Here is a 20,539-nt window from a genome sequence, read left to right as displayed (position 1 = left end):
TTCTTCTTACTTTTTCAAACCTTACATAATCTCATTCAACTTGAGTTTGTATGAAGGTAAGGTCACATCTATGCTTTCGTCATTCTTTTACAAATATGTTGTTGCATACTTTCTCTTTTGGAATGTAAAATGATTTTCTTAAGTTCCGATTCTTATGGGCAATGCATTCGAAAGAGTTTCATTCATATTCGAATCTTGTAAGTTTGTCTTTGGCCTTGAATTTTCTTTTCTATAAACCTCATACTCCTTGACTAAGCTTGAATTCTTTTTAGACCGTTGTATTGTTTTCTAATCCTCAAGGTTGTCTTTTAAACTCTTGTGGACGCCATCCTTGTCACTTGTCCTTTATTTCTAGTCTTGTATCATTCTGAATAAACTCAAGGGTTACCCTAGAGTCACGTATGACCCTTAGGCATAGCAAGCGATACGTTAGTTTTTTTAGAATGCTATATGTGAACATGGAAAGGTGAAGTTTTTAAATGCGCAGTATCACAGGAAGCTATGGAGTTTTAGTGTTCACGCGAAGAAGTTTTGCACATGTTGGACTTGAGACCAATAGTGGGCGTGCGAAGGGAGTGGAGAGGTAAAGAACTCTCGGACGAGTTGTTTGATATAGTATGCTTGGTAATGGTGGAAATGTGTATGGATGGAGTTGGAAGTTGAAGTTTTGAAGTAGGTACGAGATTGGTGAGCGAACGTTTTACCCGTTGTTTAAATACCAACCTATATTTCAACTTTAGCTACCACTTTGTTTCGCTTACTGGAGCACGAATCCCCACACTTCGTATAACTGTATCGGCAAGTGCACTGGGTCATCCAAGTAATACCTGAGCGAGTCAGGGTTGATCCCACGAGGATTGTGGTTTGAAGTAAGCTATGGTTATCTTGTAGATCTTAGTCAGGAGGATAGAAAGGTAGGTGGTTTGATTGTTTAAATGCATAAAAGTGAAATAGAGTATAAAATACTTTGTGAATTCGAATGTAACCAGTTATAAGAAGATGGTTAAGGCTTGGAGAGGCTTTGTCCTTCTGGATTAACTCTGGTCTTACTGTCTTCTTCAATTGTGAATGATTTCTTCTATGGCAGGCTGTATGTGATCAATGCCGTACAGTCGTGGTCGCCAATCTCCTCTAGATATGAACCCCAGGGTTAGTGTGGATCCATTCTGATTGAGGGTGAAGCTCCTGCAGTCCATTCTCCTTAATGATCCTACTCAAAATGCCACAGACAAGGTCGAATCTTCTGGATCAGAAAATGCTGTGCCATTGGGTTCTAGCCTCTACCACAGAGACCCTAATCTCCCCATACCTCAGCTGAACTGGTTTCTCAAGAAGTCCCCAACGAAGTCGTGGATTAGTCGTCTAAGAGATGTATAATTAAGCTGGCGGTTCGATGCTTTCCAATTACGTATTCACACGAACCCAAGAAGAACACAGGTGGTTGTCAAGCACGCGGTCTTAGTATGAAGAACGAAGATGATTGTCACGGGTCATCCCATTCATCAAGTTGAAGAACGAAGATACATCTTAGAATTGAATCAAACACGGATTGAAGAGAAACAATGGTACTTTTATTAATCCATAAAATTTAGCAGGGCTCTTCCCCTCAACATAGGAGGTTTAGAAACTCATACTGATAAGAAATACAGTGATAAACAAAAATATGGTGTCAAAAGTCCCCAAGATTACGTAAAATATCTCTTAAATAATAAACTAATGACTAAGGATTACATAAGAAGGGTAAAACAGTCTTTTTAATGCTAAAATCCACTTCTAGGGCCCACTTGGTGACTGTTTGGGCTGAGTTTTGATGAGATCCACGTCCTAGGAGGCCTCTAGGGTGTTGAACGCTGGCTAGGGGATCCTCTTTGGGCATTTGGATGCTGGTCTCCTCCTTCGGGCGTTGGACGCCTAGACTGGGGCAGGAGGCTGGCGTTGGATGCCAGTTTTGGGCCTTCTATTCTGAAGCAAGATATGGACTATTATACATTGCTGGAAAGCTATAGAAGGCATGTTTCCATAGCCGTTAAGAACGCTCCATTTGAACTTCTGTAACTTTAGAAAAGCTCTTTCGAGTGCAAGGAGGTCAGACCCAGACATCATCTGCAATGCTTTCTCTATCTCTGAATCAGACTTTTGTTCCAGCTCCTCAATTTCAGCCAGAATATACCTGAAATTGTACAAAAATACAAAAACTCAAAGTAGAATCCAAAAATGTGAATTTAACACTAAAACCTATGAAAACTTAATAAAAATTAAATAAAACATGCTGAAAACTATATGAAAATGATGCCAAAAAGTGTATAAAATATCCGATTATCACAACACCAAACTTAAACTGTTGCTTGTCCCCACGCAACTAAAAACACAGTAGGATAAAAAGAAGAGTGAGACACAATAAATCTCAGAGTTTTCAATGAAGCTCAGTTTTAATTAGAAGAACGGGACTTAGTAGCTTTTCGCTTCTAAATAGTTTTGGCATCTCACTATCCATTGAAACTCAGAAGTGTTGGCATCTTTAGGAACTTAGAATCCAGATGATATTATTGAATCTACTAGTTTAGTTCTTTTTTATTCTTTAACACAACTTTTAGAGTCTTGGCCCTGACCCTAAGCACTTTGTTTTCCAGTATTACCACCGGATACATAAATGCCACAAACAATTTAACTGTGTGAACCCTTCCGGATTGTGATTCAGCTTTGCTAGAATCCCCAGATAGAGGTGTCCAGATTTCTTAAGCACACTCTTTTTGCTTTGGATCATGACTTTAACCGCTCAGTCTCAAGCTTTTCACTTGACACCTTCACGCCACAAGCACATGGTTAGGGATAGCTTGGTTGAGGCACTTAGGCCAGGATTTTGTTTCCTTTAGGCCCTCCTAACCATTGATGCTGAAAGCCTTGGATTCTTTTACCCTTGCCTTTTGGTTTAAAGGGTTATTGGCTTTTTCTGATTTTTTTTCGCATGCTTATTATTTTTTTTCTTTTGTAACATGCTTTTTCTTTTGCTTTTTGCTGCTTTTTCTTACTTCAAGAATCAATTTTTGGATTTTTCAGATTACCAATAATATTTCACTTTCATCATCATTTTTTCAAGAGCCAACATTCTTAAATTCCAACTTCAAATATGCACTGTTTATTCATACATTCAGAAAACAAAAGCAATGCCGCCATATCAAAATAATTGACTATTCTTATTATAAAACTCGAAATTCATGTATCTCTCAATTCTTTTCAAACAAAATTTTCTTTTAAGTAATGTGAGAGATATATGGAACTTTTTATAACTTTAAGACATAAATGCAAATGATCATGCAATAAGAATAAGAGAACAGACAATACAACATAACAAAAAATAGAAAAATAACATAAGAAAAGGAGATTAAGAGAACAAATCCACCTTAATGGTGGTGGCTAGTGCTCCTTCTTGAGGATCCAATGTAGTGCTTGATCTCTTCAATGTCACTCCTCTGCCTTTGTTGTTCTTTCCTCATAGCCCTTTAATCTTCTCTAATTTCATTGAGGATGGTGGACTGCTCTTGATGCTCCATCCTCAACTGATTCATGTTAGAGCTCAATTCTCCCATGGAAGTATGCCATTAATCCCAATAGCTTTGAGGAGAAAAATACATCCCTTGAGGCATCTTAGGGATTTCATACTGAGGCGGTTGCACAGGCTCTTGTGCATGCTCTCTAGTTTGCTCCATCCTCTTCTTAGTGATGGGCTTATCCTCCTCAATGTAGATATCTCCCTCTATGACAACTCCAGCTGAATTGCATAGATGACAGATGAGGTGAGGGAATACCAACCATGCTTTGGTGGATGGCTTTTCAGCTATCTTGTACAACTCTTGAGAAATCATCTCATGTACTTCCACCTCACTTCCAATCATGATGCAATGGATCATGATGGCTCTTTCAATAGTCACTTATGACCGGTTGCTAGTGGAGATGATAGAGCATTGGATGAATTCCAACCATCCCCTAGCTATGGGCTTGAGGTCTAGCCTTCTTAGTTGAATGGGCTTGCCTTGGAAATCCATTTTCCACTATGCTCCTTCCACACAGATGTCTGAGAGCACTTGATCCAGTCTTTGATCAAAGTTGACTCTTCTAGTGTAAAGATGTGGATCTCCTTGAAACAAAGGCAAGTTGAACGCCAACCTCATACTTTTCGGGATGAAATCTAGGATTCTCCCTCGGACCATGGTGCTCCAATTCTTTGGATTTGGGTTCACACTAGTATCATGGTTTTTAGTAACCCATGCATTACCAAAGAGCTCTTGCACCATTAAAATCCCAACTTCTTGAATGGGATTGGTTAGGACTTCCCAACCTCTTCTCTGAATCTCTCTTCGAACTTTTGGGTACTCATTCTTCTTGATGGGCTTTGGTGATGAATCTCTCCATCTTCCAAGATTTGGAAGTGGCGGCTACTGCCTTTTCTTTTCTCTTTCTAGAGGATTCTCCAACTTTGGGTGCCATAAGTGGTAATGGAAAGTAAAAAGCAATGCTTTTCCCACACCAAACTTAAAAACTTTGCTCGTCCTCGAGCAAAAATAAAGAAAAGAGAAGGATGGAGTAGAAGAAGAAGAAAATAGAAGGAGATAGAAGGGGAAGGCAAAGTGCACTGGGTCGTCAAGGGGGTTTTGTGGTGTATAGTGAACGAATCCCCACACTCCGTACAGCTATACCAGTAAGTGTAATGGGTCATCAAAGTAATATCTGAGCGAGTCAGGGTCAATCCCACGAGGATTGTGGTTTGAAGCAAGCTATGGTTATCTTGCAGGTCTTAGTCAGGAGAATCAGAAGGTTGTTGGATTAGAGGAAACTATTCATAATTTGTATTTGTTAATTGGAATGGAATCAGTTGGATTGAGGTAAGGGCAATCAGTAATAGGAATATGGTTAAGGATTGGAGTTGCTTTGTCTTTCTGAATTAACTCTGGTATTACTGTCTTCTTTGCTTGCGAGTGATTTCTTCAATGGCAGGCTGTATGTGATCAACGCCATTACCCGTGGTCATTGATCTCCTCTGCTCCAGATTAAACGCCATTGCCCGTGGTCATCCAATCTGATGGAGGGTGAAGCTCTAGCAGTTCATTCTCTTGGTGATCCTACTCAAAACGTAACAAACAAGGTCGAATCTTTCGAATCAGAGAATACTGCTCCTTTGGATTCTAGCCTCTACCATAGAGACCCTAATCTCCCCAAAAATTAGCTGGACTGATGTCTCGAGAAGTCCCCATCAAAGTCGTAGATTAGCCATCTGAGAGATGTATAATCAAGCTGGCGGTTCGCGCTTTCCAGCCACGTATTCACACGAACCCAAGTAGACACGGGTGTTTTTCAGGCATGCGGTCCTAGTATGATAAACAGAACTAACTGTTACTGATCATCCTATTCACCATGTTGAAGAACAAGTATACATCTTAGAATTGAATTAAACACGGATCGAAGAAGAAACAGTAAGACTTTTATTAATTCATAGGACTCCACAAGGCTCCTCCCCTCAACTTAGGAGGTTTAAAAACTCATACTGAAAGGAAAATACAATGTATAACTAGAATAATGGTAAATGATGGGCGAAGATCCTTAAGAAAGCGTGATCTTCTACTTTAAATACTAAACTAATGACTAGTAAGGGTAAACTAGACTTTTTAGTGCTAAAAATCTACTTCTGGACCCTACTTGGTGAGTGTTTGGGCTAAGCTTTGGTGAGATCCACGTGCTATGAGGCTTTTAGGGCGTGAAATACTGGCTAGGGGGTCCTCTTAGGGCGTTTGGATGATGGGCTATGCTCTGTGGGCGCTGGATGCTTGGAAGTGGGTAGGAAGCTGGCGTTGGACGCCAGTTTTGGGCCTTCTAATATGAAGCAAAGTATGGACTATTATATATTTCTGGAAAGCTCTGGAAGTCGGCTTTCCATAGCTGTTGAGGATGCTCCATTTACACTTCTCTAGCTTTAGAAAAGCTCTTCTGAATGCAAGGAGGTCAGATCCGGACAGCATCTGTAGTGCTTTCTCTGTCTCTGAATCATACTTTTGCTCCAGCTCCTTAATTTCAGCCAGAAAATACCTGAAACTGCACAAAAACACAAAAACTCATAGTCAAATCCAAAAATGTGAATTTAACACTAAAACATATAAAAACTTAATAAAACTAAACAAAACATACTAAAAACTATATAAAAATGATGCCAAAAAGCGTATAAAATATCCGCTCATCACAACACCAAACTTAAACTGTTGCTTGTCCCCAAGCAACTAAAAACACAGTAGGATAAAAAGAAAATTAAAATACAATAAATTTCTAAGTTTTCAATGAAGCTCAGTTACAATTAGGTGAGCGGGACTTAGTAGCTTTTTGCTTCTGAATAGTTTTGGCATCTCACTATCCATTGAAACTCAGAATAGTTGGCATCTTTAGGAACTTAGAATCCAGTTGATTTTATTAACTCTCCTAGTTTAGTTCTTTTTTATTCTTGAACACAGATTTTGGAGTCTTGGCCATGACCCTAAGCACTTTGTCTGGGTGAACCTTTTCAGATTGTGATTCAGCATTGCTAGAATCCCTATATAGAGGTGTCCAGAGTTCTTAAGCACACTCTTTTTGCTTTGGATCACGACTTTAACCGCTCAGTCTCAAGCTTTTCACTTGACACCTTCACGTCACAAGCACATGGGTATGGACATCTTGGTTGAGCCGCTTAGGCCAGGATTTTATTCCTTTAGGCCCTCCTATCCTTTAATGCTCAAAGCCTTGGATCCTCTTATCCTTGCCTTTTAGTTTAAAGGGTTACTGGCTTTTTGCTTTTGCCTTTTGGTTTAAAGAGCTTTTGGCTTTTTATGCTTGCTTTTTCTCTTTTTTTTTTTTATTTTCGCACATTTTTTTTGCATGCAAGCTTTTTCTTGCTTCAAGAATCAATTTTTAGATTTTTTTATTACCAATAATACTTCACTTTCATCATCATTCTTTCAAGAGCCAACATTCTAAAATTCCAACTTCAAATATGCACTGTTTATTCATACATTCAGAAAATAAAAGCAATGCCACCACATCAAAATAATTAAACTATTCTTATTATAAACTTGAAATTCATGTATCTCTCAATTCTTTTCAAATAAAATTTTCTTTTAAGGAAGGTGAGAGATATATGGAACATTTTACATCTTTAAAGCATAAATGCAAATGATCATGCAACAAGAACAAGAGAACAGATAATACATAACAGAAAACAGAAAAATAAAACAGAAAAGGAGGTAAAAGAGAACAAATCCACCTTTAATGGTGGCGGCTAGTACTCATCCTTGAGGATCCAATGTGATACTTGATCTCTTCAATGTCACTCCTTTGCCTTTGTTGTTCTTCCCTCAAAGCCCTTTGATCTTCTCTAATGGCTCTTTAATCTTCTCTGATTTCATTGAGGGTAGTGGAATGCTCTTGATGCTCTACCCTGAATTGCTCCATGTTAGTGCTCAGTTCTCCAATAGAAGTTTGCCATTGATCCCAATAGCTTTGAGGAGGAAAATACATCCCTTGAGGCATCTCAGGGGTTTCGTGCAGAGGCTGCTACACAGGCTTTTGTGCATGCTCTCTAGTTTTCTCCATCATTTTCTTGGTGATGGGCTTGTCCTCCCCAATGGAGATATCTCCATTTATGACAATTCCAAATAAATTTCATAGATGACAGATGATGTGTGGGAATTCCAACCTTGCATTGGTGTGAGGCTTCTCAGCTACCTTGTACAATTCTTGAGGAATCACCTCAAGTACTTCCACCTCACTTCCAATCATGATGCAATGGATCATGATGGCTCTATCAACAGTCACTTCTGAATGATTGTTAGTGGGGATGATGGAATGTTGGATGAATTCCAACCATCCTCTAGCTATGGGCTTTAGGTCAAGCCTTCTTAGTTGAATGAGCTTGTCTTGGGAATCCCTTTTCCACTGTGCTCTTTCCACATAGATATCTGAGAGCACTTAATCCAATCTCTGATCAAAGTTGACTCTCCTAGTGTAAGCATGAGGATCTCCTTGCATTAGAGACAAGTTGAACGCCATCCTCACACTTTCCGGGCTGAAATCTAAGATTCTCCCTCGGACCATGGTGCTCCAATTCCTTGGATTTGGGTTCATACTAGTGTCATGGTTTTTAGTAACCCAGGCATTAGCATAGAACTCTTGCACCATGAGAATTCCAACATCTTGAATGAGATTGGTTAGGACTTCCCAACCTCTTTTCCGGATCTCTCTTCGGATTTCTGGATACTCATTCTTCTTGAGCTTGAAAGAGACCTCAAGGATCACTTTCTTCTCTGCCACTACTTCAGAGAAGTGGTCTTGGTGGACTTTGGTGATGAATCTCTCTATCTTCCAAGATTCAGAGGTGGTGGCTACTACCTTTCCTTTCCTCTTTCTAAAGGGTTCTCCAACCTTGGGTTCCATGAATGGTAATGGAAAGAAAATAGCTATGCTTTTCCAACACCAAACTTAAAACTTTGCTCATCCTCGAGTAAAAATAAAGAAAAGATAAGAATAGAGTAGAAGAAGAAGAAAATAGAAGGATATAGAGGGAGAAAAAGGGATCAACCTTGTGGGGTTATGAGTGTATGAGATGTGTGTGTATGAAGGGTTATGAGAGGGGTATTTATAGGAGTGGGGAAGGGGTAGGTTCGGCCATGGGTGGGGTTTTGGGTGAAAAATTTGATTTTGAAGTGGGTGGGGGTTGGTGGGAGTTATGATGGTTTTGGAGGAGTGATATGGATGTGATTGGGCTAGGGTTTATAGGGAAGTGAGTATGGAGAAGTGTGAAAGTAAGTGTGATAGGTGGAGATGATTTGGGACCCACTGGTCCTGAGAGGCTAGGAAATTCTGATTCTCTGCTTCTCTGTATTGGCGTTTGAATGCCTAAGGGCTGCTCTCTGGCTGGCGTTCAACGCCAGCAATGGTGCCCATTGAGGTGTTGGACGCCCAGCAGGGATACCCTGGTTGGCATTCAACTTTAACACTCCATCCAGAGTGTTCTATTTTCACTGTTGAAGAATTCTGTCTCTGTTCTGACTGATGCTATGATTATGAAACTAAAATATAAATCAAAGAAAAATAAAATAAAAGAAAATAAAATCAATTAATTAAGGTTGGGTTGCCTCCCAACAAGCGCTTCTTTAACGTCATTAGCTTGATGGTTAGCTCCTTAGGGAGGTGAGTATGTGCTCATATTTTTGCCCTTTACAGTGAACTTTCTTCCTGTCTTCTCATGAATGAGCTCCACATGCTCTAGAGACAGGATACGACTCACTGTATGTGGTAAGACTGGCTTCTTGGTGAAGACAACTCTCATGCCAGGTGAGAGGCCTTCAGTAGGGACTTTCTTGTCCCTCCAGCCTTTAAGTACTTTCTTCTTAGTACCTTTGTGCTTAGAGCTTGTTGATGGCTGCTGATGAATAGATTTTTGACAGTTTAGAATTCCTCAATGAATTTTTGTTGCTATTATAGTTTCTAAACCAACAAAGAATCCTTGCATACAAAAATTTAGTTGTCACTAAAGCAAACCCAATAAAATTAAACCGAAGTATTCAAACCTCGGGTCGTCTCTTAAGGAATTGCAGGAAAGTGTAGTTATTATTGGTTATGGAAAAGTATCTTTTTGGGTTTTTGAAATAGGAAACAAGAAAAGTAAATGGCAATAAAAATTAAATGGTAAAAAGAGGTCTTGGCAAGATTTGGTGGTCAAGGATCTATATCCTTATCACTAACCACAACATGATAATTTGCAAGGATCAATCCTATTAAATCATCCTCTAACAAGTAGAGGAAAGTCAAATGAGCTATATCAATCTAAGTCTATAAGTCCTGGCTCTTCACTAATGGAATTAATGAGAGCTAGAGTTAATGGCTACCAAGTATCAATCACTTGGACATTAGTAACTCAAGAATTCCTAAGTTACCTTCCCAAGCCAAGAACATAAAATTCTACTCTAACATCCTCTCAAGCATTTTATCAAATACTTGGAAGGCATAACATAAAAATACAGAAAACTAGTAAGGAATATTAAATCCAAACAACCAATTTCAAATATCAATAACTCACAAATAAAAGAAGAAGCAATAAATCTGAAATACCTCAAATTGCATTAATAAGAAATTCAATCCAACATGGAGTTCATAAACTAAAGTGGATAAATAAACAAATCAACAAGAGAAATAAGTAAACTAAAGGACTAGAACAAATAAGAGTGGAAGAAAACTAAATTAAAGCAAAATAGAAATCTGAGATTAAGAAAAGCTAAACCTAAAATCCTAAAACCTAGAGAGAGGCTCTCCTCTCTCTCTAGAAAACTACATCTAAAACCTAAAAAATTATGTGAATGAAAGTTGTGTGAATGAATGTATGTGATTCCCCCACTCTACAACTTCTAATCTGTGTTTTTCGAGCTTGAAACTGGGCCAAAAATAGCCCAGAAATCGCTGTTGATACGTCCAGCACATGGCTCTGTCACGCGTATGCGTCGTCTATGTGTATGCATCGCTGAAATTTTGCAAGGTCACGCGTAGGCGTGATGCACGCGTGCGTGTCACCTAACAGCATGGTAACTATGGCAAATTGTATATCATTTCGAAGCCCCAGATGTTAGCTTTCCAATACAACTGGAATCATCTCATTCGAACCTCTGTAGCTCAAGTTATGGTCAATTTAGTACGAAGAGGTCAGGCTTGACAGCTTAGCAATTCCTTCAATTTCTTGTATTCCTTCCACTTTTGCATGCTTCCTTTCCATTCTCTAAGCCATTCCTGCCCTATAAACCCTGAAAACACTTAACAAACATATCACGACATCAAATGGTAATAAGAGAGGATTAAAATTAGTAAATTTAAGGCCAAAGAAGCATGCTTTCAATCATAGCACAAATTTAGGAAGGAAAATGTAAAACATGCGAATTATATGAATAAGTGTGCAAAGACTTGATAAAAACCACTTAATTTAGCACAAGATAAACCACAAAATAGTGGTTTATCAATCTTCCCACACTTAAACATTAGCATGTCCTCATGCTAAACTCAGGAGAAGCTACAAAGCAGTGAAGAGGAATGGTAGAAATTATGAAATGCAACCTATCTATATGAATGCAACTAAATGCAAAAATTACTTCTACCTACTTGGTTAAAAGTAAACAAAATTTCCAAGACAAACATAAATCAGATTTTACTAATTCAAATCACACAATAAAAGACAAGTAAACTTGTAGAAAGATAGCTCATGAAAGCAGGGAACATAGAATCAAGCATTGAACCCTCACTGGAAGTGTATATGCACTCTAATCTCTCAGGTATCTAGGGTCAATCACTCTACTCTTCTTTAGTCATGCTTTCTAAAATTGTTCTTCATCTAACCAATCAACAAATATTTAGTGTACAAATGCAAACATCATGAGGTCTTTTCAAGGTTGTAATGGAGCTAAGGTAAGGGTGAGGATATATGTATGGCCAAGTGAGCTGTAAATTAGCATAAACCGTAAAATAGCGGTTTATCAATCTCCCCACACTTAAACATTAGCATGTCCTCATGCTAAGCTCAAGAGAACCAGAAGAGTGAAGGCAGAATGGTGGAACTTATGCAATGCAACCTATTTAGATGTGAGCCGCCTACATGCATCATGCTATTCTAATTACTCTAAATATATATATACATGTGGTCAAATTGAGTCAAATTTCCAAGAAATCATATATGCACAATCAAGGGCTAAATCAATCATATCAAAACACATTCGCAATTGAGTTGAGTTAATTAAAAGAGTTCACAAACTTGCAAGACAAGCAATGATCACATATGGACATATGGAAATGAGCAATTGAACCCTCACTGGATTTGTATATGCACTCTAATCACTCAAGTGTTTGGGGTTAAACCACTCACATCTTCTCTAATCATGCATTCTAAAACTTTGTTCTTCATCTAACCAATCAACACTTATCCAGTGTACAAATGCAAATATCATGAGGGCTTTTCAAGGTTGTAATGGGGCTAAGGTAAGGATGAGGATATATGTATATGGCCAAGTGAGCTATCATATGAATCTTTGACTAACCTAAGTTCTCACCTAACACATACACATACTCTATACAATTATAAAATTAAGCATAGCTACCCAAAATCTCACTTTTACATATTTTCACAGTTCACACACTCATGTATCAATTTTTAATTTCATTACATATGCATTGATCTTTTTATTGAACTTAACATTGGGGTGATTTTATTTCCCTATTCATTTATTCCCGCTTTTTTTTTTAATGAAAGCATAATATATCAATGCATATGTTTCTCTAATTTCACATGAGTAGGCACCCAAATTCCCAATATTTGTCAATATAAGCAAAAATACATTCTCATTAACCATATATCCCATATTTCCCCACACTTAGTTGACATACAATCTTTATCTTAAGCTAACCAAAGATTCAAATGGGGTAATTAATTATTTTTCTGCTTAAGGCTAGTGATGTGGTAATATAAAGAACAAAAAGGGGGTTAAGAAGGCTCAATGTGGCAAACAAAGGTAAATAGAATGGTAGGCTATTTGGGATAAGTGAGCTAATATCAAATGATGGCCTCAATCACATATAAGCATGAACATACACTAAATAATGGACATATAGAATGGAATAAACCATAGATTGCAATCATAGAGAAGAAAACACACAAGAATAAAAATCATGGTCAAATAATGTAACCATATAATTAAGCTCAAAAACTCACGGGTTGTGTGTTCTTAGCTCAAAAACCATATTCCAATTATATATATATATATATCGTGCAAGTTGCAAAAGGTTTTAACTCAAATCAATGTGAACCTTAAATACCTTTTCTAAGAAAAAGATACATTCCTTGAAAATTTCATCAATTGACCAATATTTATTATTATATATATGCTAAATGAGATGTTGTGATTATGAAAAGCTAAAAGTTTTTAGTTTATCCGTATTTTCAATCAAATCAATTTCTCATATGCCAAAAGGGTAAAATAAACTTAATAATCCATGTTTTTCCACATCACAACTAATAAACTAAAAGTGCAATTCAAGCTAAATATCCAAGATATATACAAGCCCAAAGTGAAAAATGCAACAAAGTAAAAATAAACAGAAGTACAGTAAAATAGAAATGTGCAAGTACTAAAAGAAAAATAAAATAAAATAAAGCAAAATACAAAATAAAGCAAAATAGGATAAAAGTCTAAAATGGTTCACCAAAATATAATCCGCCGGAGATGGCGACCTTCCCACACTTAAAGCATAGCATCGTCCTCGATGCTCTCAGTCAAGCTGGGTGTGAAGGATTATCGCCTACTGAAGGGTGTGCCACTGGCTCTGTCGGTGGTGGCTGTGTAGGAGCCTGTGGCTCTACAGGCTGCTCAGGCTGAGTCTCCTCATGTTGTGCCTGCTGTTGGTCCTCCTCCTATGCCTCCTCCTGCTCATCCTCCTCCTCAGAGTGCTCCGAGGGTGTATCAAGCTCGGAGAGGATGTCAGTACACCCAGTAGTCACAATCAACTTCAGATGGGAATAGCATCTCTTGTTGCAACGCTCAGACTGCTCATAACGCTGCTGATTGCGGTGCTCCATCTGATCAAAGCGCTCAAAAAGACAGTGCACAAGATGGTAGACTGGCTGAGAAGCAGATGATGGTGCTGCAGCAGCAGGTGGTGCTGCGAAAGCAGGTGGTGCTGCAGGTGCTGCTGAAGATGTGGCTACATCAGTAGAGGTAGTAGTAGTAGGTGGTCTGTGGCCTAGAGGTCTGAACCGCTTGCCGTGCAGAATAACCTTCTTGCAGTCGGTAATCGGTGGTCTCTCATCCTCTAGCTCCCAAGGCACCTCAGCTCGACGAGCCATCTGGGTGATCATATAAAGAAATGGCAAGGTGCCTCTCACATGAACTCTGGACATATACTTCCTGATGAGCCTTGGAAGGTATATGTCCTTTCCTTCCATGACCCACCAAAAATCATGAATCTAATAGACTCCTCGACTTTCTAAAAACCATCTGTATCATCTGTTTTAGGCTAGAAGTGGAGGATGTCCTCTATCGCCTCCTCAGTGACTAAAATTTGCTTTCCTCGAAGCTGCACTACATCAAGGGTCGTCCTATAATAGTTAGAATAGAACTCACGGATTCATGATGCGTTTACCTCTGCCAAATCTCTTTTCAGAAATACCCAACCTCTCTGTTTGATCTGATTTTCAGTGTACTTCCTTAATTTGGTTGGTATTTTGAGCGTCCTTTCCAAGTAGAGGTGCCATTTTTCCGCAAAGACCGGAAACTTGAGTTCATAGTAAAGATTGGCGAATTTGACTGGGTCATTAGCAGGAACAAGTTGATCAGCTTTTTCTTGATCAGTAAAGTTCTTTTCACGCCAAGATTCATCCGATAGGATATTCGATAGAGCAACGGGCGACTGTCCTCTCTTCCTCTTACCTGAGCTGGCCGTAGCCTTGCCTTTTCCTTTTCTGTCAGACATCCTGAAAAATAGAATTTCCAGGATACATATTATCAAATAAAACAGAGGAAAGAAAAGCAGGTAAGAAGCAAGCAGACAGGAGGCCAGAAACAAAAGAAGATTGAGACACACTCATGAGTTGACTTAAAGAAATGAACTCTTGGAATGCAAGAAAACAGAACTCAGACAACAATCAGAACAAAAACCAAGAATTCCTGCAATAATAGTGAGAAGCTTATTTGTTAAGCAACAACAATTATCATGCCTTAAAAGGAACCTAAAAGAGTTAGTTTAAAACTAAAAGAAAAGTTAGAAAGTTAATTAAGTCAAGAGTTAGAAAAGTGTGAAGAAGTTAATGGCATGGAAATGTTGTTCTTTAACCAAAATGAGTGCACAAAGTTAAAGAACAAGCAATCTCACTCTCATGAGAGCAAAGCAAATCATTAATGATGAGAGATGTAATGTAAGAAGCACAAAGGATAAACATAAGGTATCATCAATGTATGTCATCACTCAGGTAAAAAGGCACCATCAATAGCAACTTCAAAGAATCTCAGCAGAAAGAAACAAGATGTAAATCCGTCAACTAGTTCAAAATTCATTGGTCAGCAAGGCTCTAATTGACACAGAAATCCATCAACTAGTTCCTTGTTGTCGGCAATGATGTAAATCGAATAAAAGGGAACTGAAGAAAAGCGTCAGTGCCAGCCGACCACTCTATAACTTAAATTTGGCAATAAACCATGGGACTAGAGCTAAAATGTGCCAAATTCAGTTCACAATTGAAAATTAATAGGATAAGGTTTTTAGAAAAATTTGGCAGCATTCCGGCAGTAAATTGAGCATTCCCGAATTGAACAAATAGCAAAATTAGTCCATATGAATTCAAAATAATTCAGACAAATTCAACAGTCATATTTCACATGAACCAAGGTGCATTTTCGAATAAGGGCTGCAATTTCAATTGAACAAATTAACTTTCCTATGAATGCATGAACACTTAAATTCACAAAAACCATATGCATAGTTTCATAGGAAATAAAAAAGTGAGCCAAAAATTCAGCAAGAGCATAAATATAGCACCACAATGGCAGAAAGGGATGAAAATAGTGGACTCAATCAGTATTTTCTTCATTGAATTCAACTTGCAATGATCATTTCTAAACAACAACTATTATACTCGCAGCAGCAATATCTCGTCAAAATAGCAGGAGAACAGCAATTTATCCACTAATTGAACCGAAAATCAATTGAGCCAAACTAAATGAGTTCAGCAACAAATTCATCAATAAAATCAATCTCAGTTAGCAACCATCATCTATTCAAACACAAACAGTGTAACGACCCAACTTCCAGAACGTCATGATCGTACCGAAAGTAAGGTGTTACTAACCTGCTTTCCTTTATTAACTATTTACTATTGAGCCTTTAGTTCGATATCGCGATTTAGTTTTATAGAAAATTCCAGAAAAATTTTGTTTTTGTTTATTAAAATCACATAGAAAGCATCACCAAGTAATAATAATCATATACTTATTAATAATAATAAACATTTTACAGGAGAATTTAAATGAAATTCAGATACAACTCCTATCCCTCTGCATAAAATAAAAACTAAAGCTACAAAGGCGAGGGAAATTCTATGAAAGAAACTTAAATCATAAGCTTAACTCATAAATAAGTTCTATAATCGTTCGCAGCTTCAAATTGAATCTTCGAACCTGTGTCACTGAAAGGGTGGAAGATTTTGGGGTGAGAACAAACCACATGTTCTCAGTAGGAAATGGGAATGCCGTAAAAGTAATGATTAACATGCAAATAATTAACATACTCAAGGAAACTATATTTGTATCAAACCTTTTTGAAAATACTTTTGGTTTTACTTTAGCTAATTAATTACCTCCTTCAAAATCTCTAAACTCAAACAAATTCTAAATATGAAACTAGTCACATAATTAATTCTCAATCAAAACATCAATTCTTAATTAATTTAATACATTCATAAACTAATAGTACAAGCAAGAGATTCAGTTCAACATACAAACAAGTCACAGCAAGACAAACAGCACAATCACAGGGAAGTACAATGAGCAAACCCAATGAAATGCAACTGCGCAAACAAGGATGATGCATGTCTAGCCCTAGTGCAGGTAATGAGCTCATTTGTCGGTTACATACCCGCTCCAGACGTTACCCAGCAACCTCTGTCTGGATAAGGCTTTTCTGTTGGCAATACCCACTACAAGCAACCTTTGTCTTGCATGATATCCACTGCAAGCAATCTTTGTCTTGCTTGGCGGCACTTATTAGCCGATATACGCCCAACACACTCACTGTAAGTAATCTCTGTCTTACAGGAGCACAACACACTCACTGTAAGCAATCTTTGTCTTACATGAGTACAACACACTCACTCTAAGCAATCTCTGTCTTACAGGAGCACACTGATCTCGATACCTCTGTAAGCAACCTCTGTCTTACAGCAAAGCATTATAGCAAGGTATCCCTGGAAAGCATTCTCAGTGGTCGTACCACCATCTATCTGACTGCCTTCATGCAACAGATCATCACATAATCATTCTCATTATCATCATTCATTATCATTCTCATTATTCATCATCACTTTCACATTCTTATGCAATACCTCTTGCTTTCTCTGTTCAATCATACTATACAAACTTTACATCTTTCACTTTTACAACATCTTAGCTCAAATCATTTCTCTTTATCATTCGAATTCAAATATTATAAATTCACCAAACTCCTAAAAAGTAATCCTTTATTTCAAGCCCAAAACATAACTCTTTTCATATTAAATTAAATTCAAAACATAATTCCTTTCTTAAATAATTCAAACTTGAAATATAAACCTTTCCTTGGTAATTCCAAATTCACAATAGTATAATTCTTTTCTCATCTAAATAAAACTCAAATAATATGATTTTCCAAATTCAAATCTTCTAAAATGACTTTTCAAATAAAACCTCAGATTTTATAAAATTTCGGCAGCACCTCCCCTAAAACTCGGACTTAGCCACCCTTACGGGTTCCATCTTTCTCAACATTTTATCAAACCTTTCTCAATAATTATCACAGCAAATTCTCAATCAATCAAAAATTTAACAATCCGCAATAGTTAACAATTCAGCCATAATCCGCAACTTTCACATACTCCATCAGTCCAATTCCATTCTTATCAATTCATAACTAATTTCCACATAATCCATCAATAACTTCTATTTCATCAATTCATCCTTTATTTTAACCAAAGGACTAACAGTTTTTCACTTTCCAAATACCCAACATACATTATCACCTAACTTAACCAAAATCTTAGCAATATTGACACCAAAATACCCAAAGTATGTATTATTTACATAATTCCAGTTCTCTTATAATATGTTCACCCAAAAATTCTGCTCCATATAGTTTCCAATTATCACAAGTTATCCTTATACTTTTTAGAGTTACTGATTTTATCTCTAAATTCAGATTTCATAAAAAAGTCAATTTAATAATCAAGCTTCAATCTTTTAACAGTTCTCAAACTTAATTCTAATTAATCATGAACCAACATTAACAACTACCAAAACCAATTCTAACCAGTCACAAGTCAATTTCACAGCCAATCCGATACATTAGATAACTAAAAACAACAAGAAGCACTTACTCTCAATAACCAGAATACAGCCACACAACTCAACTAATTCAGTATAACCACATAGAATCAGAACCTTTCAACAATTCCATCAAAATCTGAAAAACCAATATCAATTACAGCTTCAAACATTCACAACAAAGCCCAAAGACATTCATAGCCTCAAACCAAAGTAAATCTCATCAGTTAATTACTCGCGATAACAAAGCCAGTCAATATCACAACCATAACCCAAATTCAATTCACATCCGCATCCAACTTCAAACATAACTCAGAATAATCACCACAACTAACTTCTCTCAATTACATTTCATTCAATAATTAACTCATCATGTTTCAATTTAATAAGTAAAATTAAATGAATCACCATTTGCAGCTACATTTCAACCAATTCCAACCTGTCACAAATCCATTTTACAGCCATTCCAATATATTAAAATTCCAATTCAATATCAAACAATTCAAAATAACTCATTCAAGATCAGAATCTTAGTCAACTCATCACAAAAATCAGTAATTCAAAATACAATTCACAACCAGATTTCAACCAATTCAGCAATTATCCATACGACAGCTTTTCAATAATTAACTCGGCATACTTCAATTTAATAAATTATACTAAATTAATCATTAATCACAGCAGCATCTAAATTCAACCACAGCTCAGAATAATCACAACAATTAACTAACTTCAAATCCATTTCAAGTCATTCATGTCAACTAAGAGATTCTTAACCATTGTTAACCATTTGCACTTATCCAAATAACTTTGTAGGCATTCTAAATTAAAAATGTTAAATCTCCTACCTCAGAGTGTCGAAATTTGCAGAATTTAAACGCGACACACCCAGTATTCCAAATCCACAACAGCAGCGGTAGTTTTGGCATCTCTAATCGACAACAGCGGCATTGTGTCAGATTTTGGCACCCGTTCTGTTCCTATGGCAGCAACAGTGGTGGTCCTGGGCAGCTCCGGTGGCAGTGGAAAGCCTTAGTGTTAGCCAAACGGCGATGGTAACGGCTCAGAGTGGATCTAGAGCAAGGACAGAGCAATAAAACCAACAGTTCCAGCAGTGGCGGTGGCTTCTTCTCAGATTCTAGAAACTAGAAGCAGAGGTAGAACTGGCGAGCGCTCCTCCTCCAGCGGCGGCTTGGTGAGACACGGCAGCAGTAGAGTGCGGCAACGGCGGCGCTGTAGCTCATTAACGGCGTCGCGGTGGCAGCTCGCAAGGATGGCGACGGTAACCCGCAGCACTGACGGCGACAAGGCTGGTCGCGGGCTTCTCTTCGTGCGTCTCTCTCTCTTCGTGATTATGTTCCCTCGACGGCGGCTTGTGGACGGATTGGCAGTAACGCAAGCTTGTGGCTCCGTGGACGGGACGGCGCTGTGAAGCAGCTCGACGGCGAGCTCCAGAGTGGCGACAGTGACGGCAGACAACATCTCTTCTCTCTCGGACGCAGGCTCTCTCCTCTCTACCCTTCACGCTTGACGGCAACGGCAACGGCGATGAGGGCCCAGCCAGCGCTGTCTCCCTTCGCTTCCCTCTATTTCTCAGATCTCTTTCTCTCTGTTTCCCCATTTCTTCAATGTGTATGCATTTGAACGTTGAAAGAGGGTGAGGCTGCGGCGGTTAGGTTTAGGAATTAGGGAAATTAGGGTTAGAAATTAGGATTTTATAAAAGAATATGGATAGATATGAATAGATATTTTGATAAAATTGGATGATAGAGTAATTTTAAAACCAAATATACTCTATTAAAAATATTTAGGAACATCATTTATCATCATATTGCTAAGTTCAATTAATTATTTCTAATTTAAATTATAAAATAAGCATATTAATCACATTTTTATAAAATATAGTTTAAACTCGATATTAATTATTCAAATTAAATGATATAACTTTTCATTATTTTCTATCTCCGAAACTTTAATTTCAATTTATAAAATAATTTCTAGGAGTTCAAATTAATAACATAATTCATTCAAAATATAATTTATTTAAATTAAATTATACAATTCTTCTTATTTTTCAATTATTAAAATTATAATTTCAATTATATCAAATATCTAATAAAGGTTATATAAAAATTCTAATTAATTTAAATTCCAATTATCATGAAACTCCATTTAATTACCTTTAGTAAAATAATTTTCTTAAAATAAAATTATCAACAAATAAAATAAATCACAAATAACTAATTATTTGATTTTCAAAAACTAGGGTTGTTACAAACAGCAATAACTCAGCAGCTCATTTGAATCCAATATAGGTCAATTAGCATAAAGAATAGGAAAATTCATATGACCCAAGCATCATTAAGCAGAATTAGTATAACAGTAGTCAAACAGCATACCAGCAAATAGCATCGAATACTAGC

The 20,539-nt window shown here is 37.4% G+C and overlaps 1 protein-coding gene across 1 annotated transcript; it reads right to left on the bottom strand.

Annotated features, from left to right (window-relative positions):
• Positions 1 to 13,013: 13,013 nt before the first annotated feature.
• On the bottom strand, positions 13,014 to 19,765 carry LOC112722592 (uncharacterized). The gene is made up of 2 exons (XM_025773681.3): positions 18,965 to 19,765; positions 13,014 to 14,521 (listed from the first exon to the last, which is right to left on the bottom strand). Exon 2 carries the CDS (start codon positions 13,991 to 13,993, stop codon positions 13,463 to 13,465), a length of 531 nt encoding a protein of 176 aa, XP_025629466.1. The 5' UTR covers positions 13,994 to 14,521; positions 18,965 to 19,765; the 3' UTR covers positions 13,014 to 13,462.
• Positions 19,766 to 20,539: the final 774 nt, after the last annotated feature.

This window comes from Arachis hypogaea, chromosome 11 (genome assembly GCF_003086295.3).
Source record: "Arachis hypogaea cultivar Tifrunner chromosome 11, arahy.Tifrunner.gnm2.J5K5, whole genome shotgun sequence".
Taxonomy (NCBI): Eukaryota; Viridiplantae; Streptophyta; class Magnoliopsida; order Fabales; family Fabaceae; genus Arachis; species Arachis hypogaea.
This window is presented reverse-complemented; position numbering and strand designations above follow the sequence as displayed.